The sequence below is a fragment of the Anabrus simplex genome, chromosome 1 (assembly GCF_040414725.1).
Source record: "Anabrus simplex isolate iqAnaSimp1 chromosome 1, ASM4041472v1, whole genome shotgun sequence".
Lineage (NCBI taxonomy): Eukaryota > Metazoa > Arthropoda > Insecta > Orthoptera > Tettigoniidae > Anabrus > Anabrus simplex.
In genome coordinates this window covers 1,187,465,318-1,187,488,580 of record NC_090265.1, presented here as the reverse complement: position 1 = coordinate 1,187,488,580, position 23,263 = coordinate 1,187,465,318, and the positions used below count along the sequence as shown (strand labels likewise).

At 39.1% G+C, this 23,263-nt stretch overlaps 2 protein-coding genes across 3 annotated transcripts in view; one reads left to right on the top strand and one right to left on the bottom strand.

Annotated features, from left to right (window-relative positions):
- Nucleotides 1-18,883, bottom strand: part of LOC136858175 (zinc finger protein 660) — a 110,338-nt gene extending 91,455 nt beyond the window's left edge. Inside the window, exon 1 of one of the 2 annotated variants that reach the window (XM_067137531.2) lies at nt 18,715-18,883. Coding sequence is in view for 1 of the 2 variants with exons in the window: in XM_067137530.2 (XP_066993631.2) it covers nt 18,371-18,538 (168 nt within the window). In the remaining variant the exon portion in view is untranslated. Of the gene's footprint in view, nt 1-18,370; nt 18,581-18,714 lie in introns of those variants that run through there. The other variant, XM_067137530.2, reaches the window with a different exon arrangement.
- A 111-nt stretch (nt 18,884-18,994) lies between these two features.
- LOC136858176 (probable rRNA-processing protein EBP2 homolog) overlaps nt 18,995-23,263 on the top strand; it is a 102,631-nt gene continuing 98,362 nt past the window's right edge. Inside the window, exons 1-2 of the mRNA XM_067137533.2 lie at nt 18,995-19,149; nt 19,259-19,345. Coding sequence (XP_066993634.1) covers nt 19,096-19,149; nt 19,259-19,345 — 141 coding nt within the window. The 5' untranslated portion in view covers nt 18,995-19,095. The remainder of the gene's footprint in view (nt 19,150-19,258; nt 19,346-23,263) is intronic.

Sequence of the window (23,263 nt, the reverse complement as noted above, 5' to 3'; positions counted from 1 at the left end):
GAAAGGAGAGGGAATTTTCATTTGTGTTAGATCAGAGCTAAGCAGTATGTTAAAATGTGTTCTCGATGACTGCAAAATAATTGGGGTGGAGGTAAATAACGCACACAATAAACAAAATATAGTTATTATTAGAGCTTATTGCCTGCCAAAATCAGGTTTAAACACGATCACTCATCTTTCAGAATTGACATGTGCAAATATAAGCTACTAGAAAAGAAGTATAATTGCAGGGGATTTAAACCTACCGTCAGTAAAGTGGGCTGGGTCAACTACGCAGTTGTTGCAAAGAACACACGTAAACACGTACTTTTAGATGTTTTTCTAGTCAGACCAGATGACATATCTTGTGACATAATTCAGAGGATTAGTGACCACAGAGTAGTGGTACTCCATCTCTCTTGGCAAACTTGTAATACGAGGCATGTGGGAATTTCTAAGACTATTTGGTGCTATGCGAGGGGAGCCTCCGTAGGTTTTCAAAACTATTTGGTGTTGGTATCCGTACCAAGTGTACGCTACTTACGAAGAACATAGGGACATTCACTCCAAAATAAATTAAACAGCAGATCACTACATCTGATGAAAAGAAATACCTATTCAAATTACGAATGTTCCCCGTAAAGCTACATAAGTCATTACCCATATTACTAATGAACAAACATAAATTATCAATCAAGTTGCTCGTCTACACAGATGAGGATACCAACTACCAGATCAACTCAAGAACATTGGCTGCTGTAGGAACGGTGAAATAGTTTGGCATCAACCACAGCAGTTTTAATGTGTCTTTAGTTTCAAATTTGGATATGTTGTTCAAACCTCATCAATGTTTTAAATTAAGACTGTAAATTGTGTCATACCAGAGTGTTTATATTTTATTGGTTATATGTGTGCTTATGTCTTCCAATCGGAGCGTGGCTGAAGACAACCCAATATATATGGGGTCGAATCTAGTCCCAGTTTTATAAGACAATATACATTCTAATGGTACTGAATAGGTGGACCTTTCCTACCCATTGATAGGGATTAATTGTCAATACGGACCATAATGAAATTCATAACTTATGTATTTGAAGTTGTGCTATACTAATTGGTTAAAGGAGGGCAAGGGGATGGTCGACATTTGGGAGAACCTCAAAACCATTTTAAATACCGGACTGAATAAATTTGTTCCAAAAAGGATAATTAGGGAAAATTCAGATCTGCCGTACTACACCATGACTAATAAGAAGCTTAAATGTACGAATAGGAGAGTGTTCAACAGAAGAAATAATAATGATGCGTGTAAAGCGGAGTATACAAGTTAAATGAAAACTGAAATTCCTGGAAACCCTTTCTAAAGATATGCAAACAAGTCAGTTCTTTCCCTTTGTATAGGAGGGGATTTATTGGCGACAACAGTAGGGTTGCTAGGTTGTATGTTTTTCCAGTATTCTTATGTTTATTTACTGTTAATTTAGCCTTACGTTTTTTATTTCCCCATATGACACTTTCTTCCATTGTTTTGGCGCTGGCTTGTCGTAGAACCCAACACAATACTTCCCCTTAATATGCATATAACAAAAATGCACATTAATTTGATTATATTTATTACTGTTCAGATATAAATTTTACGGTAGTCTATGTTTAGGTTGGTGCTTCTGAAGATCATTCGATTGCACAATCGAGTGTTGTCAATATACTTCATTTCCGATTAGCTGTTTTACACATGTTCATAAACTTCTTTGCAGTGATAATTTACTGAATCCATACAGTTCCCCTAGTTTTGTTTGAGAATCGTAATGAGTTCACCAGCAAAGAAGAAAGCAACAGCAGTACAGTCAAGTGTACTTGAAGAAATGGGAAGATACTTTCATGTGGGTTAGACCTGGTTCAGGTGATAAACATGCTTTTTGTACATTGTGCCAGAAGGAATTCAGCATTTTGCATGGTGGACAGTTTGATCTCAAGCAACATGCCCAGTACAAAGGACATCAGTTAAAGGAGAAAGCAAATAGTCAAACCACGAAAGTGCCTAAATATTTTGTGAACACTAAGAAATCTGAAGCCAATGTTGTCACAGCTTGTGAGTTAGGACTTTTGTATCACACAGTCAACCATAACCTGAGTTATGCAAGTTTGTATTGCGGCAATAAATTGTCATGCACATTCTCAGTTTCAGAAACAGCTGTAAAACTTTCCTGTGGCAAGACGAAGGCAGAAATGTTAGTAAAAACTGCATTAGCACCTAAAAGTGTCAGTGATTTTGTTAATATTCTAAAATCTCCTGAAAGTAGTAAGTTTTTCTCAGTAGCAACAGGTGCAACAAAAAGATGTTCCCAATTTGTATAAGATACTTTGAACTGTTAGTAAGAGTACAGAACAAACTGCTGACATTTATTGAACAGCCTGATGAATCTTCAAATACAGTGGCAAATTAATCTTTGATAGTCTGGAGAGCCATTCACTAAATATTAACAATTTAACAGCATATAGCGCTGACAATGCTAAAGTGAATTTTGGCAGGAAACAATCTGTTTGTCAATTGTTGCTTTCCAAGAATCCCAACCTGCAGAAAGCCAGTTGTTCAAATCACATCGTTCATAATGCGATGAAGCACGCCAAGCACGAGCTGGAAATGGATGTAGAGAATCTTGTTTTGAAGATCTATAATAAATTCTCTGTATCAGCTAAAAGGCGTGAGGAATTGAAATCATTTTTTGAATTCGTGGATTTTGAGTGGTCTGAAATATGAATGCATGTGCCCAAAAGATGGCTCTCCTTAACTCATGCCATTAACATATTGATTGAGTATTGGCCAGCTATAAAGAGCTATTTCAAGAGCATTGATATCTGTCCAAAGCAACTTGCATCTGTATTTTTAGCAGAAGACCCAGAGAAGGAAACTATTCCTGAAATATATTTGCATTTTGTGCCAAATATGGGAGGTCAAATGCAATCAGTATCAAAATACCTGGAAAAAAGGGAGCTAAGTATTATTGAATTTCATAACAGTCTGTGCATGATCTATAACAAGATCACACAAAGAACGATCAATTCTATGGGAGTGAAACTAAGAAATAAATGAGAGAGATTTCATCAACATCCCTTAAGAAGATTTCATGTGAATTTGATCGTTTCTATGACACAATGCTGAAATATCTCGAGAACCATTACGACTTCTCAGCTAGTAATAAGTATGCAAGGTTGGAACCTCTTTTTTTTGAATGCGGAAATACAAAATTGTGACTCTGAACTTGCAGTTGAAATACTCAATCTACAAGAAACCTGGACCAGCTATATGAAGAATTTTGTGAGGTGAAAATATAACTTTACTGACTGTATCACTAAGGATGGTGGTGGTGTGTCTAAGAGGGTGAAATTCTTCACACTAGTGCCTCAACAAAAGTGACAAATATCTCTCTGCTCATATGTTTTACTAGCATTTACCGGCGGCTTCACTTGCGTAGATTTCGTAAAATGATAAAAGTAATCGTACCTCAGTACTGTACTAAGACATTATCTGAAAATCCCTAAAGTATAAACACTCACCAACAAATTGAGTTTCATTTACCCCAGAAACTCTTTGTAAACCACGTTTGTGTTATTGCCTTTTGGAGCTAAGATGACCATGCAACGTAGAACTGTACATATGAGAAACAGTCTTCGCTCAAATCGAAAAAAAAGTTTATTTTTAAAAGAGATTCCAAATATCTATTTCCACGTCGTAACATCTTCAGTTTTTGAGATAGGCTACAAGAATCCGTATAAAAGGAACACAACCCCCCTTATCAGTCCTTCCCATTTTCCGAAAGAAAAAAAAAAAAAAAAAAACCATGTTCCTTTACTTTTAAAGGAGATTATAAATACCAATTTTTGTGTCTGTAACATCATCAGTTTTTGAGCTATAAGCCTCCTCATAAAAAATTATTCACTTCTTTTCACCCCCTGTTAAGTGTCTTTTCCGAAAAAAAAAAAAATACTATAGATATACCGGTACTCATTTTCAAAATTCACCCACTTTTTAAATTCTTTTCAGCCCATTAATTGGATTTTCTGAAAATTAAAAAATTACGTGTTTCTTTATTTCTAAAGGAGATTCAAAATACCACCTTTCACGTCTGTAACATCTTCAGTTTTTGAGATATAAGTTTCCTCATAAAAAGAATTCAACTTCTTCTCTTCTTTCTACCCCCTCTCCCTATAAGTCGACTTTCCGAAAACAAAGAATGTGTTTTCCTTCTTTTCTTAATTTCACCGCCCCCCCCCCCTCCATTTTAAGTCACTTTTCCGAAAACAAAAAAATACATGTTTATTTTTAAAGGAGATTCCAAATACCAAGTTTCACGTCTGTAAAATCTTTAGTTTTGGAGATACAAGTATCCTCACAAAAAAAATTCACAATTTTTTCACCCCAACCCCGTTAAGTTGATTCCACCCCCACCCCCCAAATGCGTGTTTCTTTATTTTTACCGGAGATTCCAAATACCAAATTTCGTCTGTAACCTTCAGTTTTTGAGATATAAGTATCCACATAAAAAGAAATTTTTTCACTTCCTTTCACCCTCCCGCCATAAGTGAATTTTCCAGAAAAAAAAAATTATGTTTCTTTATTTAAAAAGGAGCTTCAAAATACCAATTATTATGACTGTAACATCTTCAGTTTTTGTGTCCTCATAAAAGGAATTCAACTCAACTCCTTTTCACCTCCTCCCCCCTTCCTCAGTTTATTTTCCCCTAAAATGCACATTTCTATATTTTAAAGAAGATTCCAAATACTAATTTTCACATCCGTATCAACTTTAGTTTTCATAAGATATAAGTATCCTCATCATCATCGTTCACCAACTCCAGTTCCCCAGGTATGGTATACGAGCCCATTCCATTTTGTTCTGTCCATGAACCATTCTTCGTTCACAATCCGCTCCCAATCCTGACCTCTCTCCTCTACATCCTGCTTCACTAAGTCTGTCAATTTTTCTCTAGGTCTGCTCACTGGTCTCTTTCCCCTGATTTCTCTTTCATTCTCCTTTCTTGCAGACCTGTTGGCACTCATCCTTTTCACATGACCAAACCACTTCAGTCTTGTCTTTTGGATCTTCTGGAGTAAGGAGTCTTCTAGTCCTACGTCTTCTCTGACTTTTTCATTCCTGATTTTATCCCTCCTGGTCTTTTGGATCATTGTGCGTAGGAACTTCATTTCTGCTGCTTGGAGTTTCGAGTTGTCCTTTCTTGTTAATATAGCGGTTTCCAGGCTGTATGTGAGGATAGGGGTGTAGTATGATTTATACAGTGTCATCTTGGTTTTGAGTGGTACTTGTTTATCCCATAGTAGCTGTCTTACTTGGAGGTAAAAATGTATTGCTTTGCTGATTCGACTGTTTACTTCATATTTAGCTAAGTTATCCTTGGACATTATACTACCCAAGTACTTAAATTCTGTGACACTGTCCAACTTAGTGCCATTTAGCATGATTTCTGGCTGATTGTCACCCTTCTGTACCTTCAACACCACCGTTTTAGCCTTGTTGATGTTTAATCCACATCTCTCAAACTCCCGACTCCACCCCTGCAGTCTCTTCTACATCTTTCTCCGAGTTACCCCAAATTACTACATCATCTGCAAAGGCTTTTAAGTCTTGTTGCCCCTTTTCTTTTAGCGTCTTTAATATGGTATCCATTACAATGATAAATAATAGGGGCAACAAAGCACTACCTTTTTAAAGTTAAGAACTTCATTTTGGTCTACCTTGTTGTACTCTCCTTTTTGTCTCAAACCAGTCTGACAGTCCAGAACCGACTTGTACACAGCTTCTGGTTTTCTCGTAAAGCACCTTAACTTTTGAAATTAGACTGTCTCGAAACTTCGAGCTTTCTCAGGCACTCCCAAATAAGCTCCCTTGGTATGCTGTCATAGGCCTTTTCGATGTCAAGGAACAGTAGATATAAAGGCTTTTTTCCCAATGTTTTTCCATCAGCATCCTGACAGCAAATATAAGATCTGTTGTCGATCCTCCAGGCCTAAAGCCATATTGTTTCTCTTCTAAAAGTGGTTCTACAATTTCTCGTAGTCTATTCTCTATAATTTTTTCCAGAATATTTAGTCCATGAGAGAGTAAAGTGATGCCTCGGTAGTTGGTACAATTCCGTCTGCTGCCTTTCTTGAATATAGGTACAATTATACCTTTTTTCCAGTCTTCTGGGATGGTATTTTTCTGCCATACTACATTTAGGAGTCTATATAGCAATTGGATTGCTGGGATTCCTCCTGCTCTTAACATGTCCACACTTAACTCATCTATTCCTGCAGCTTTCCCTTTCTTCATACTTTTAAGGCTCTTCTCTATTTCCAGCCATGTGATTGGTGGCTCCATATTTTTACTGGGCTCTTTACTTTTTCCAGATTCTTCTCTGTTTTGAATTACATTTGATGCCTCCCCATTCAGGAGCTTGTCAAAGGTCTTGAATTCTCTCCTGATTCCATCTTCCTCTCATACTACTGATCCACTGTCCTGCTCTATTACCTTGATGTCTTCTAGTGTTGGCTACTGAATGCATGATTCGAAGCAGTGTATCGATTCATTCAAGTGTCCGAGTGAATCGATTCACAGGAACGGTGAGCTCACGGCACACGATTCAGCTTACTCCCAGCGGACAGTGCTGAGTGGGGCACTCACTGGACTTTGACGGGGAGCCGAGCTTCCACTGCAGCAAGACAGTGAATCATGGCACACCGAAAGAATCGTGAACGAGCGCGGCTCAGTGAGACACATGATACACACGGCTCCTTATCGGCTCACTGGACACGCGGAGAGCCGAGCTTCCGCTGCAGCGAGACAGTGAATCATGGCACATTGAAAGAATCGTGAACGAGCGCGGCTCAGTGAGACACATGATACATATGGCTCTTTATCGGCTCACTGGACACGTGGAGAGCCGAGCTTCCGCTGCAGCGAGACAGTGACCCATGGCACACCGAAAGAATCGTGAACGAGCCGGCTCAGTGAGACACAAGATACACATGGCTCCTTATTATGCTATAATGGACTCTCGAGCTCAGCTCATTTGAAAATAATACCCATTTGCATTCACTGTCCTCTTCTTACAGGGAGGTTTAAATAATAGATGGATTTATTTGCAGTGTTTAAAGGGTAGTCACAACATAATTCTGAAGTAGCTAGTAAGTAGGTAGGCTATTAGGTTATACTGTTTATTAGTTTAATGAATCTTAGTATTATAACTTAGTTGACTTTTGACAATTAAACTCGACTCTAGCCTGCCCTATGACTATGAGTCATGATCATGACCACTCAAAAGTACCTGTTTTATATTGGGAAGAACGGCTCAGTATTCTCTCAGTTCATATGTCACATCGTTGCACAAGACTTCAATTATATGTGGACAGACGCAATAACAGTATGTTGAATCAGAAAATCAGCGGGCTACTGTACATCTCGGGTAGCCTATACAAAATATGATGATTTAAAAAAATCCTCAGCTGATAGAAAAATACATATTTTCAAAAATGAATGAGCGAGTTGTCGTGCGGTTAATATCGCGTGGCTATGCGCCTGCATTCGGGGGATGGTGGGTTCGAATCCCACCATCGGCAGCCGTTAAGATGGTTTTCCGTAGTTTCCCCATTTTCACACCAGAAAATGCTGGGACTGTACCTTAATTCAGGCTATGGCTGCTACCTTCCTAATCCTAACCTTTCCCACCCTGCGTCGCCGGAAACCTTCGATGTATTAGAGTAACTAGCATTTTTTCTAGGAAAGGAGTTCATAGTATGAAGACCAGATGGCAGCTACGAGCACTGAATGCTGTTGCTGCTGTCTAAACCAGCACATACTACACAGATGCAGTAGGAGCGGTGACCAATGAGCCGTGAATCGGATCACCGTATCGATTCAGTAACGTGAACGGAATCAAATGAATCGATTCAGTAAAATGAATCGAATGTCCCATCACTAATGTCTTCTAGGTTATTTCACTTGTTTTTAATTACTCTATACAGAAGTTTCTTGTTTCCTCTGCTATCCTCTTCCAATTTTTCCACAAACTCATTCCATTTTTTCTCTTTCTCTTCTCTTACTACCCTCTTAGCTGTAAGTTTTTTTGCCCTGTAGAGTTCCTGTAGTTTAGTTATTTCTTGGCCACCTGGATCTTGTGCATCTCTTTTATAGCCAATCTGACTCTGTCATTCCACCGAGGTGTCTCTTTTTCTTTCATGGTCGATCCTGTTACTCCACACAGGTCTTTAGCTTTACCCACCAAAGTATCCTTAAAAATTTTCCATTCTTCTTCTAATGTATTCATTTCCCCTTTTGGTAAGTTTCTGTATCCTTATTTTATATTCTTCCTTCAGCTTGGCTTCTTCTAATTTCCAAGTCTTCACTTTACGTTTTCTTTTTCTTTCCTTCGGGGTTATGTTAGCCACATGATTTAGGTCTGCAATCAACAATCTATGATCACTGTCCATACTCTCACTGGGGATAACTTTGACATCAGTTACATATTTCTCTCCTCCTTTGTTAGTGATGATATAGTCGATGAGCGACTTATGTTTTCCGTTCCAGCTATATCTTGTTATCTTGTGGCTGTCTTGTTTTTGGAAGAAAGTATTTTTGATGATCAATCCATTTCTTCTGCATAAATCAAGCAGTTGTTTGCTTCTGCATTTCTGTTCCCAAACCCATGTGGTCCAATGATTTCCTCATAACCAAGTCTGTCTGTCCCAACTTGTGTATTTAAGTTCCCAATGATGATTGACATTTTCTTCATCAATTATATCTTCTAGATCTTGACAGAATTGTTCCTTCTCTTGAGCACTACATCCAAACTGTGGTGCATATACCTGCACTACCGTGTAATTTGTGGACTCCAGCTGCATAGATAATTTAATGATCCTATCATTCTTATAGGATACTTCGGTAATGGCGTCCATGTCTTTTGTTATCAGGAAAGTAACACCATTTCTGACCTCTTCCTCACGTCCACTCCATACTAATTTGTAGCCATCTCTGAGAATCTTGCTACCTGCCCTTCTCCATTTTGTTTCACTCATTCCCAATATGGATAGATTTTTCCTCTTCATCATATCGATAAGTTCTTCAGTTTTTCCAGTCAGGGTCAAAATATTCATAGTCCCAATTCTTACATTGTTCTTCGGACATATCTGTCTTTCATCGGAGCCATGTTAGCCGTCATACCTGCCAGATCTGCTCGAGGACTTTGTCATCAATCACTACTACTGATCTGCATTTAGGGCAGTCGCCCAGGTGGCAGATTCCCTATCTGTTGTTTTCCTAGCCTTTTTTTAAATGATTGCAAAGAAATTTCAGTCTTATTTCTGATCTCCATCCGAGGCTTGTTTGATTGTTGAAAGCAATTCGTAGACGCTACCACTGGCTTGCTAGGCCTACCATGGATCTTTGCGTTGATACTTTGTTATGCACTAGATGGTCAGTGCCTGACACGCATTTCCTCATGTCAGTTAAGTCTATGGTTTACCCGCCAATACTCGGGAGGCTGATTGCAGTGGTTGCCCACTGGGCGATGGGGTCGCCACACACCTACGCCTATATAAGTATCCTCATACAAATAATGCAATTAATTTTTTAATTCTTTCACCCCCTTAATTGGATTTTCCAAAATCAGAGGAATATGTGGTATTTTACTTTTAAAGGAAATTCCAAATACCAATGTTCATGTCTGCAACATCTTTAGTTTTTTGAGATATAAGTAGTCTTATACAAATAATTTAAGTAATTTTTAAAATTTATTTACCCCCGCCTAAGTGGACTTTCCAAACACAAAAAATACGAGTTTCTTTATTTTCAATAATAATAATGTTATTTGCTTTACGTCCCACTAACTACTTTTTAAGGTCTTCGGAGACGCCGAGGTGCTGGAATTTAGTCCCGCAGGAGTTCTTTTACGTGCCAGTAAATCTACCGACACGGGGCTGTCGTATTTGAGCACCTTCAAATACCACCGGACTGAGCCAGGATCGAACCTGCCAAGTTGGGGTTAGAAGGCCAGCGCCTTAACCGTCTGAGCCACTCAGCCCGGCTCTTTATTTTCAAAGGAGATTCCATTCACCAATTTTTACATCTGTAACATCTTCAGTTTTTGAGATATCAGTATCCTAATAAAAAAAGTATTCAAGCCACTTTTCAGTTCCCACAAGTGGTTTTTCCAAAAACAAAAAATTACATGTTTCTTATTTTTGAAAGATATTAAAATACCAATTTTCACTTCAATAACATGTTAAGCTCTTGAGATATACTGTAGATACGCTCCTTCCAAAAATTCAACCCCTTTTTAGTTCCCCTTAAGTGGATTTTCAAAAAAAAAAAATCTCTCTCTCTTTACTTTTACAGGAGATTCAAAATACCAGTTTTTACGTCTGCAATATGTTATATTTCTGAGATATACTGTAGCCCTTCTAAAATTCACCCCCTTTGTTACTCCTGTTCACCCTACATTAATTGGATTTTCCCAAAACCAAAAAATACATGTTTATTTTTAAAGGAGATTCCAAATACCAATTTTCATGTCTGTAACATCTTCAGTTTTTGAGATATAAGTATCCTCATAAGAGGTATTTAAACCACATTTCACCTTTTTTCACCCCCTTAATTGGATTTTAAAAACAAAATATACGTGTTTATTTTTAAAAGAGATTGCGAGTACCAAGTTTTACATCTGTAAACTTTTAAATTTTTGAGATACAGATATACTCATTTAAAAAAATTCATCCCCCTTTTCACCCCTTTATTGACGGAATATTCAAAAACCCTCCCTTAGTGAGCACCTACACTCTAATATAAATGTATCTCCGAAATTTCATTACATTATGTCCAGTAGTTTAGGCTTGGTGATGATGAATCAGTCAGTCAGGACATGTTATTTTATATATAGATAGATAGATAGATACTAAGCATACCAGGTTCAAATGCTTTTGTGGAACGAGTGTTTTCGATGATGAAGAAAAAGTGGACTGATGTTAGGAACAGGTGTTCACCAGAACTCATAAAATCAGAGCATCAAATTGTAATAAATTTTGACATGCCCTGCAAAGAGTTTTATAACCTAGTAATGAATGACAGTAGATTCCTAGATAAAGCTAAATCAGTTTCAAAATACGAGGTGATACGAAGCAGTAGGGTTTAAGATGTAAATGTGAGTGGTTTTTGATCGAAAATGGGATTTAATACAAATATGAATGCATGAGTCATTAATAGATATGTCCATGAAAAATTTTCCTTCTTTTTTTGAAGGAAGTGGCAACCCTAATTTTCGTAGGTAATGTATTAAAATAAAACTACCAGAGATGTTTTTCAGTTAGTCATAAAAATCTTCCTTTTTTCCTGACCAAAAACCTAAAAATCTTCCATTTTTTGCTGACCAAAACATGGCAACCCTAGACAACAGATGTAGATAATGTGGAAGCAAGGTTTTTAATCCAGCAGTACAGTTATTCAGGAACAATTTTCTGGAAACTAATAATGATTTCCAAAGTAAAGCTTCATTATTGCATTACTGCATAAAGATCTTTCTAAACTCAGAATAAGTAAATCTTGTGGGCCAGATTCTATTTCCGGAGAGGCACTTAAACTCGTGGGTGAAGCGATCCTACCATATTTAATAAGAATCTTTAATATATCACTGAACAATACGAAGGTTCCTGAAGATTGGAAATCAGCCATTGCAGTTCCTATTCACAAAGGGGGTGACAAGAGCGACTTGAATAATCACATGATACAGATGTTGATTCCCATAGGGAACCTGAAATATTTGTCCCGAATGAGTAAATTTATAATACCAGTATAAATGGTCCATTATTGGACATTATAAATTTTCCAGCCAACTCATTCCTGGTTGCCAGCATTTCGCCCCAGTGTGCTAAGATGGGCTCATCAGTTCGTAAATAGCACACCCACCAAGACGCATAGCTAGTGCATACTATGGAGGTCACTGCGTAGGCTACTTGGAGCCACCGGCAGTGCCAATTCACTATGAGAGACTTTGTCTCATTCCCAAACATTGATGCCTGCCTGGCCATCAGATGATATAGATGTTGATTCCCATAGGAAACCTGAAATATTTGTCCCAAATGAGTAAATTTATAATACCAATATAAATGGTCCATTATCGGACATTATAAATTTTCCAGGTGACTCATTCCTGGTTGCCAGCGTTTCGCCCCAGTGTGCTAAGTTGGGCTCATCAATTAATAATAGTACACCCACCAAGACGCATGGCTAGTGCATACAGTGGAGGCCATTGCGTAGGCTACTTGGAGCCACCGGCAGTGCCTATGCACTAAGAGAGAATTTGTCTCATTTCCAAAAATTGATGCCTGCCTGCCCATCAGATGATATAGATGTTGATTCCCATAGGGAACTAGCCATGCATCTTGGCGGGTGTGCTATTTACCAACTGATGAACCCAACTTAGCACACTGGAGCAAAATGCTGGCAACCAAGAATAAGTTTGATGGAAAGTTTATAATGTCCAATAATGGACCATTTATATTGGTATTGAATAATCACAGACCGGTAAGTTTGACATCAATCGTATGCAAACAAATGGAGCAATAGTAGATTATCTGAGGTTAAAGTGGGACTCTTCTGGAATGATATTTAATGGGCAACATGGTTTTAGGGTCCAAGGCTTCTGTTAAAGTCAGTTCTGTTCCATATGTCAAGATACATCGGATAAGCTTGACAGTGGGTCAAGGATTGATGCAATAGTAATTGATTTTGCTAAGGCATTCGATCTTGTGCCACATGACATCCTCCTTAACAAGTTAGCACGTATGGGCATTGACATCAGAGTTGCGAAATGTATACGAGAACTCCTCAATGGATGAACTCGGAGGGTGCGCGTAGGAGAAACGCTATCTTCTCCAGTGTGTTATGTCTGGTATGGCTCAGGGTAGCGTTATTGGGTCAATTCTTTTTGTACTTTTCATGAATGATGTGCCTGATTCGATAAAAGCGGAAGTGCCCCTCTTTGCTGATGATTCCATCACATATCGGGAGATAAGACATAGGAACATGAACTATTGCTTCAGCATGATTTAGATAGATTGAAAAATAGGTGCGTGAAAATAGAATGAAAATCCACAGCGGAAAAAGCAAGAAATTGTGTTTCAGTAAAACGAAAATGACAGGAAAGAGGGATAACGAAATCAGAGGGGAAAGTGTTGTTGAAACTGACAGTTGTAAGTACTTAGGTGTTACTATTAGAAAAGACAAACTGGTCAGAGCAAGTGAAAAATGTAGTTAAGAAATCCTGGAAATGGTTACATTTTATTATGCAGAATCTCTGGTTCCAAAAGTAAAGCTTATAAATGCTTGGTAAGACTGATTCTTGAATATGGATCTGCGTGCTGGGATCCGTACAGGGTGGGTTTAATAAATTCCCTAGAAAAAGTTCAAATAAGAGCGATGCGTTTTGTAATCGGGAATAGGAGGAATACCTTTAATTGGGAAAATCTTTAATCTAGAAGAACTAGAGCTCGCCTGTGTGGCCTTTATACGAGCTATATGGGAAGAGCTGCCTGGAGAAGTATTAGGAATAGTTTGGAACCTCCCTCATACTTCTCGAGAAATGATCATAAGCATAAAATTAGGGCCAAAAACCAGCATACAGACGTGGGTAAGTCTTCCTTCGTAAACCATTCAAAGATCTTTTGAAACAGGGAAAAGAAAAACTACATCTTGAAACACCGGGCACTATGAAGTTCCATGTGGTTGTGGTTGCTCATATATTGGCATGACGAAAAGGCTTGTCAGCACCAGGGTGAAAGAACACATCAGGTCGGTAATGAATGTCACTCTTTCATCCTCCATGGAGAATGCAATAAGCCAGTCTGCCATAGCAGAACATTTCTACAGTACAGACCATGAAATCCTCTTTTCACCAGGCGAAGGTCATCGCGCCTGTAAAAGAGTTTATGTTCGACTGGTAAGGGAAGCCATAAAGATAGAGCTGTGCCCAAATAACATCAACAGGGAAGATGGCTTCAAGTTATCAAATACCGTACATGGAGACCTGTACTGCAGAAATACATGCATAACACCGCCATGGAACAGCGGGACGCACTCACGAAACTGTCGACAGAGAGCGGTGAATCACAGCATGACAATCCTCGAGTCCAATTAGTGGGGTAGGCCGTGAATTTCTTTGCTCACAGTCGGAAGCAGAACTTAACATGCCCTGATGAAGACCAATGCAATTTGGCTGAAAGCTCGGCTTTATTAAATAAATATAGTGGCTTTAATCCAGTATTCATTTATTTATTTACGTTAAATTGGAAATTTACTGAACATCTCCCATGGTAAGTTATTACTCCCGTTCATATAAGCGAATATTTGCCCCAATTTGTCCTCTTGAATTCCAACTTTATCTTCATATTGTGGTCTTTCCTACTCTTAAAGACACAACAAGTCCTTCCATGCCATCTCTCCACTGACAGCTCAGAACATACCACTTAGTCGAGCAGCTCGTCTCCTTTCTCCAGTCTTCCCAGCCCAAACTCTTGTCAGAAATCACCCAGAAAAAAGCAAGCTGCATTTCCTTGGATTTTTTCCAGTTCTTGAATCAAGTAATCCTGGTAATGAAATGTCGTATGGCTTTTAGTGCCGGGATATCCCAAGACGGGTTCGGCTCGCCAGGTGCAGGTCTTTCTATTTGACTCCCGTAGGAGGAATTAACCAATTAAGGTTAAAATCCCCGACCCGACCAGGAATCGAACCCGGGATCCTCTGAACCGAGGCCAGTACGCTGACCATTCAGCCAACGAGTCGGACAAGTAATCCTGGTGAGGGTCCCACACACTGAAACCATACTCTAGTTAATTACACAGAGGAGGCCTACTGTACCGTACGAGGTTAAACGAAATTAAAATATGCAGTACCGTACTGTTTCACTGGTCTTGGGGTAAAACTTTCCCACCAAAACATCTGTCAATCAATCTATAAAATTAGCGCGCTACGGAAAGGAGTGTAAAATAAGAGTAGGGGAGGGTGGTCAACAATGAGACAAAAAATACATTTCAGTTTCTACAAATTACGTATTGCGAAAAAAATATGGTGTTACACTAGGAAAACATGAGCCCATATTTATTCTAGAAAGTAAACCCTTGAAAATACATTGTTCTTTCTTCTTATGAGAACAACCTCCTTTTTCCTAAACCATGACATTTGTCTCATTGTACCCCACGTATGGTACACAGTGAGACATCTGCATGTACACAATGAGACAAATATATAAACATCGTTCACACGTACTTTAAGTTTACGTATTATCCTCATTACATTAAATTCTGAAGAGAGTGATATATTTAAAATATTTTATGTTGTAAGAGAGCGATATATCTTATGTTGTAGGATAAGGAAAATAAACATTAAGTAAATTGTTGAAAAGTAGATGTTTCCTTGTATATTTTTTAACAAATAGGCTACAACTGTGAAACATTATAAAAAACAGCATAATTTAGTGGTAACGAACCACACTATATTCATAGTTATGCAAAAAAGGAAAAAGTATAGACCTAATCACTGAATATTCAAGAGTCTCAAATCAATTTCAAACGAAATAAATGCTTGCTGCCTCTTTGTAGTTCCAGCAACGAAGGGCTTGGGCAAAATCATCTTGATGTCATTTGACGAAACAGATGCCACATCAGGGTTATGAGGATGCACAAATTTCGTCCCTACACTCTTTTGACATTTTCTCAAGAAGCTCACCTCATAATCACCTTCATCTTTTGGTGCAGTCACCTCTCCAATGTAAAATACACTCTTCTTACTAGGAAACTCAACGAGAACATAATCACCATGAGCTGGTTCTCGGTCAAGTTCCTCAAATGCTGTAGGATCTAATGAAAGAAGATCGCCAATATCAAGATCATCATCTGTGTCGTATAAATGAAGTTGTATCAACGTTTATCTCATCTTCATCACTTGTAGAGCCAAAATAAATTTTTCTCTTAGTTTTTTGTTTTTTCTCTTTTAATGCCTCACATGTTCTTCGCTTTCTGTGACCTCTCAGAGCAAGTTTCTCCGGTGTATCAGTCGCAATAATGCTTTTGCATTTTCTGCGTCCCTTCCGTTGATTTGTTCTTGCTTTAGCCCTTGGATAACCTAAGGCATTGCTAGGACTCAGTAAAAATCCACTTTCCGTCTTCTCAGAAGCTAGTGATTCGTTAAAAGACTCTTCTGCTGTCACAGCACTAGTTTCAGGAGTTGAAGATGCTGCTGTTTCTTGAGAAGGACTTCCAAGGTTAGCGTCGGGTCGATCCATGGCCGAATTCATTAGAAAATCTTGTTTTGTGAAAACAAGTCTATTCAGTGGGAATATGCCTGTCTTTCGAAAACCAGAGAGGATGTTAGCAGGTGTCATGGCATTTTCGTGAGCAAATTTGACAAAGGAGGCTATCTCATAGATGGTGACAGGACATCCTGGATGGTGAAGCATCCATGAATCCATTGCTGAATTAATTTGTGCTTTGAAAGGATAATACACAGACACATCTAATGGCTGCATACGGTGGCTGCAATGAGGCGGGAGTGTAACTACGGTAACACCGTTATCTTTTGCAATATCAAGGGCTCGGAGAGAAAGGTGGCTTTCATGATTGTCCATGATGAGAATTGTTGGATCATCCTTACTAGAACGGGAATGCTGTACGAAATGCATCATTACACTCGCGAAGAGTTCTGCTGTCATCCAACCCGATGGGGTGGTAAGACCTAAGGTGCCTGGCACTCCACCATTAACCATATGTTGCTTGAAGTTCTTCCTGGGAAACACCATAACAGGAGGAATTGAATTTCCTGCTGCATTCACCGTGCAGCATACAGTGACAAGTGTTCCACGTTCCCCACTGACAATCTTCCCTACTTGCTTAGATCCCTTTTCTGCAATTTTTTTCGGCTGATGGACAGTTGTAACAGGCGTTTCATCCAAATTGTAGGTTCTGCTTCCATCAGCAACATTTGGAGAACGCCTCAGGGCCTCTTCATAATTGTCAAAAAATATGTTGACGTTGTGTGGATTGAATGCAGTGGCTCTGGATATACTGCAGCTCTCGGGCTGTCTGATGCTGACATTCGGATTTCTTTTTAGGAATCCACATAACCAATCCACTCCAGCTCTCTGTCTTTCAGTCCAAGTTGTAGGAATGGTAATTGAGTTTGTAGTTGCCATTTCATATGCTATCTTGCGTAAATCTCTAGTGGATTTTCCGTAACACATCCTTGAACAGGTAATGATATAATCAGCTAATTCTTTTTCCTGCTCTGTTGTGAAAATTTTCCTTACGTCATACCTAGGTGTCATAGATCTGTGAGCAAATGAACCTGCAATCTTTCTTTCTGCAGCCACGTATCTATATAATGTTTGGAAACTAATTTTGTGAAGTCTGCCAGCTTCACGCAAGGATAGTTTATCTATTAATACTGCATTTACTGCGGCTCGCATGTCTTCGTCTTTAAATAGTCCCCTGTCTGTTTTCCTTGTCGATTTCCTTGGCATGATGAACCTAAAATTTAAAAACAATGCGTGTAAGGAGGGTGTGTGTGTGTGTGCACCTACAACAGCACAAGTCCTAAATAAACCAAAGACAAACAGAGAAAATTCGCATAGAAGTGTTCCATTCTGTAACATTTCATAACCTATATGGGATTATTAAAAAACTGTACGCACACTACTCACACAAATCTTATACCCATTACTCTTCAAGAATTAATGGACTACAATTAATTGTATTCGAACCACAGCGTGAAATGCATGACCTAATATTATCGTGTATTTATGGTACACAATGAGACATCTCAAATGTGATTAATGGAGCTGTGTCTCATTGTGTACCAGCAGACATCTCTACAATATTTCTCTTACAGAACAACTATTTTGACAATAACTAATAATCTAAATATACTCACAGTAAGAGAGAAGCATACAGTTTCAGACACAACAGCAACAAAACAACAATTTCGTGAAGTTACTGCACACGAAGACCACAACTGCATAACAAAATCACAACTTTTGCGCCATAAAAACACACATGCAAGGAATACTCAATAACCAGTGGAGCCAACCTTATAATTTATGCAGTACAGAATTATAGTTGTTTGTACATCTTCCACAAGAAAGCAGCACCCGCTAACCTAAATATGGCACTGGCCAGAGGACTTGTCTCATTGTGTACACTGTCTCATTGTTGACCACCCTCCCCTATTTGGATAAAATATAAGTAGCGCCAGAAAAAGGTAGTATTGAAGTATTGTCAGGTACAATAAAACTTGAAACATTTCTAATTGCTCTGCTAATCCATATCAACGTGAATACACCTACACAAGAACAAACTAACCTCAAAAGCAGCGACTGACGTTATCCTCTGCGGAAGACTTTCGTGAAAAATAGAAGACATTTTAGTATCTTTCACCAAACAAAGCCGGCAAATCTCGTGAAAATTCTCTATTCTAAACCCACTCATCATAAAAATATGCGACGCTAACGGTTCAGGAATGTCAACCATTCACATTTTCAGCAATCAACTCCGAACCAGCCCTCAAACCTACCCGAGCCCCCCGAGCCAGCCCAAGCAAACAGCGAGATGTGCGCAAATACGGGCGAGTATGGGAGGGGAAATTTCCCTCTCAACCCTTCTCAGCGTACGGCCCGATCATCATTCTACATTTACATTTCCCTTACCTCCTACTTCTGCGCTCCTCTGCAACATTTCTCTGTTCCTCATCTTGTAAAAAGAATGCAGTTCACAGAAATTCAAGTAGCGTTAATGGACTGCGGCTAAGGCGATCGAGCTCATAGTTCTTAAATGTCAACCGTACAGAAATATGCAATTTTGCTGGAAAAAAAAAAAAAAAAAAAAGCATGGTTTTGTCTCAGCAGGAGGATGAGGGAGAATTTTCTTTGTTAAGAGTAGGAAAATAATTAATATAACGTTGCCTAGACTGTTGGTTAATAAGAAAAAAGAACATCGTTTTTACACGCGGTGCATTGAGGACAATGTGATTGTAAGAATTTGGTTATATTTAAGGAATATATCAATAGTGTGGGACTTTTACGTTAAATATGTCCGATCTTGAATCCGAAATCGAAGAAAGTGATTATGACTCCGAGACTGAGGTAATTAAGACTACATTTTGATGGGGATTTGTCGTTTTGAGTTTTGAACTAATGCTGTTTATTTATCTACCTGTGGAATAGTATATCTTTCATATTCTCTGCTTTACAGTTACAAGAGGCTTTTAAGAAAGGGCTTTTAAAACCAGGCCTTAATACCGTTTCTGTGAAGGAGGAGAGAAAATTTAAAAACAATGTGGTAAGTCTAATATAAATATTGTCTTGAATGCAATATAGGCTACATCTGGAAGTTCATACTGGACTAACCGGGTGGAGTCCATCGAAAAGCATATTATGTTTCTGATCAGCTCGTTCCTTCCTTTGTTGAACATAATTGGTCAACGGAGCTGTAAGCTACTGGGCTATTACTTTAGCCTGGTCGACATTATATTTCTAATGTTATAAGTGGAGATTAATGAAATCTTACTTGGAAAGCGTCTCAGAGGAGAGATGTGTTCATTGCGATATCCAGGAACCCACCATCCCGCCCCAAGAAGTACATTTCATTTTATAAATTAATGAAGAGTATTACATGCCATTTTCATTTCTGATATAGCTACGAGCATTCCTATTGGCCGATGTAAAGTGGCACGTGATGTCGTTCCCGTCGATATTGTTAATCATAATTTGTTACCAACCCCAGCACAATATAAGCTTGTCCCTATATCACAGGTCTTGTCCAAATCCTATCCTAACCATCCACACGGCAAGAACCACTCCAGACCAATGGTCTTGTCCAGGTCCTATCCTAACTGTCCGCACGGCAATAACCAGTTCAGACCAGTTCTGCTTCCACACGAAACTAGAGGCCTGGCTTCTAACCTGGGGGTGTACCCCCCCAGACCCCCTTTGCTTGTCCTTATATCACAGGTCTTGTCCAGATCCTATCCTAACCATCTGCACGGCAAGAACCACTCCAGACCAATGATCTATCGTGTAACAGTAATCACCACCACCAGCCATTGAAGCACTACTCTCTCACTAGTTCCTCAGTATAGAGGTACCGAGCTCGATAGCTGCAGTCGCTTAAGTGCGGCCAGTATCCAGTATCGGGAGATAGTGGGTTCGAGCCCCAATGTCGGCAGCCCTGAAGATGGTTTTCCGTGGTTTCCCATTTTCACACCAGGCAAATGCCGGGGCTGTACCTTAATTAAGGCCACGGCCGCTTCCTTCCAATTCCTAGGCCTTTTCTATCCAATCGTCGCTGTAAGACATATCTGTGTCGGTGCGACGTAAAGCAAATAGCAAAAGTATAGAGGTTGGCAGCTCTGAGCACCGCTTGACAATATTCTTCCCGAGAAGGCCGTGAGCGTGTAAACAAATGACAGTCGTTACACGTGTGTGAAAGTCTTGTCGACCGGGCTGAAGTAATGATGCTATGGGTACTCTTTTAGTCCCCTGACATTGCAATGAACACATCTCACCTCTAAAAGAATTTCACGAAAGGTTTGCATACTTTCTAATCACTATCTCCCGGCTGCTAATTTCAGATGCTAGGTAACATTGTCTGGCCATCAATCCATACCTTCCTGTATATCACAACTTTCTGCAACACAAATGTTCAGATGATCCCCAGCAATAGAATTCCAGTCCCATTCACGCAAACTTTATAACGTGATGAGAAAGTAGAAAGTATGCAAACTTTTTGTGGAATTCCTTTTTTTTTTGCTAGTTGCTTTACGTCGCATCGACACAGATAGGTCTTATGGCGACGATGGGACAGGAAAGGGCTAGGAGTGGGAAGGAAGCGGCCATGGCCTTAAGTAAGATACAGCCCCAGCATTTGCCTGGTGTGAAAATGGGAAACCACGGAAAACCATTTTCAGGGTTGCCGACAGTGGGGTTCGAACCTACTATCTCCCGAATACTGGATACTGGCCGCACTTAAGCGACTGCAGCTATTGAGCTCGGTGGAATTCCTTTTAAAGGAATTACATTCTTTTTTTAACCTAATAAAGAGTAGCACATCCTATTCTGCATTGCTGTGCTAGGTAGTAAAATTGCAATTCTCTTATTATTGTTTGTCTTAAACGTAATGCCAATGCCCTTCTTGTTAAAATATTTTTTAAAATTCCATACAAGTGTCTGTTGTGAAATGTTATTACTGCCACATTCCTTCTTTCTTTCTTTTTCCAAAGTTGATCTGTGTTTATTTGCTCTTTATTTTGTCTACATATTTCTTTGAATATCCGTTTCTATTCACGAACTCATATATTGTATTCGTTTCTTTTTTGAAAGCTTGTCTTTTTAAGAGGAATTTAAGGGTCCTGCTAATCATACTGTAATATGTCGCCTCCTTCTGCCGTCCTGGGTGATTGGAGTCATTCCTAATAATAGTACTAGTAGTCATTTCTTTTCTAAAGACCTGGTACTCTACTTCCCTGTTATTTCTCATTATTTTGACAGCTTGTGCAATTGGCTATAATCGGATATGAGGTCATGCCCATCAATGATTAGTAATTCCATTTCCAAACCGTGCTGAGTAAAAGCACAAGTAAATACAACCTGTAAATGATATGGCCATGGCACATATTGTTCTTACAGCAAGGGAAAAAAGTACTTTAGTAGCTCCAGGCCAATCTCTTCCAGAGGTTTTTCTCCTATGGCTGTGGCGCATATGGCAAGAATAAAGGTCATTTAGTACAGGGGTGCAGAAATTTTCTCTGGTTTGAGGATCCAGCCTAAAAGTTCAGGAGCCAGCAAGAATCCCACCAATGTGATACTTATAAATAATCAAGTTCCGCTACTTAGTATTGACTCCGTATTACTTCTTTCTAATCTTAACATTTATACCACCCAGAAATACCACTCAATTTATATGCATTATATGTAGTTCCCACTGTTTTCACGTTCTGCAAGTTGCTCCCTGAAATGTTCTACCAACATTGAGATATCACATGTATTGTGGGTATTCTGCCTGAAGGCTGGTTGGATCCACCACAGCTCCGCCATCAGCTGTCATAGGTAGCCTAGGCGCCACTGAAGGGACATACTAGGGAAACTAGGAGCAAGGTAGTTTCCCATTGCTTTCCTCAGCAAGCTAGAAGTTGCTGTTACGTGTAAGTCTGCCAAGTCCATCGACCCTATTAGTGATATTTTCACACCATTCTTAACAGGAACTGGCTGTATAAGGAATGGTTTTATTGGCATTGCTCATACCTCGGTCACTTTCATATTGTCAGAGCCAAGGATGAGACTGAGACAGGTCAATGATGATAAATTTATTCTAGCCCATACCAGAAGACATAGTGCACTGTAAACACTACATTGCCTGCAAAGGTGATCAACAACATAATTTTCCAGTTCAGTTCCAGTTGGCCATGCGAGGATACTGGATAAGGTTGTGCATATATCTACAGTTCCATGAACCAAACATCTTTCCTTCAGTTATCTGACACTAGCTAATCAGTTTTTCTTTCTATAAATCGACAACAGAACTTGCAGCTGGTCCCAACTCCCTCCCATTGTGTGTCTTGGAAACTGTCACTAATGGAGGTGCTTGTTACAAATTGATCTTCATTTGGGCCAGGGGTAGTTTTGAGTAATTCAAGTAATTATAATTCAGTACTTGTGAGGAAATAACTGCTCCCTCTGAAGTAGGAGAGAGAAATTCTTCAGGATTTCTAAAATATCCAGAAAAATCCACATTTAAAATCGGTGAGTTTTCTCAGTAGACCTCTTGCAACTGGAGCTGCTTTACCTCTACTTGAAATTACATTTTCCAAATGCGCAATGACACATTTCCGATCAGACGCTGGGGCTAATACACAGCCGACCTTGCTGGCCACTCATTTTACACTGTACAAATACTTACATTTCTGAACTCGTGTCTCACTTTTGCAGCCTCTTGGGTGACTGCTGGTAAAATTTGTAGAGCAACTTCAGTAATGAATTAAATCCACCAACATTGTCCACATTATCTTTACACAACATAATGCACTAAATTGAAGCCTATGTGTTATGCAGTGCACTGCAACAATATGTTTTGACCTTTTGCTAATGTTATGATTGTCGTCATAAAACCAATCTGTGTCGGTGCAATGTAAAGCAGATTTAGTTGTATAACAAGAAGAATTTGGAAACAAAATAAGATTTATGTTAAGCCATTCCTGTAGTT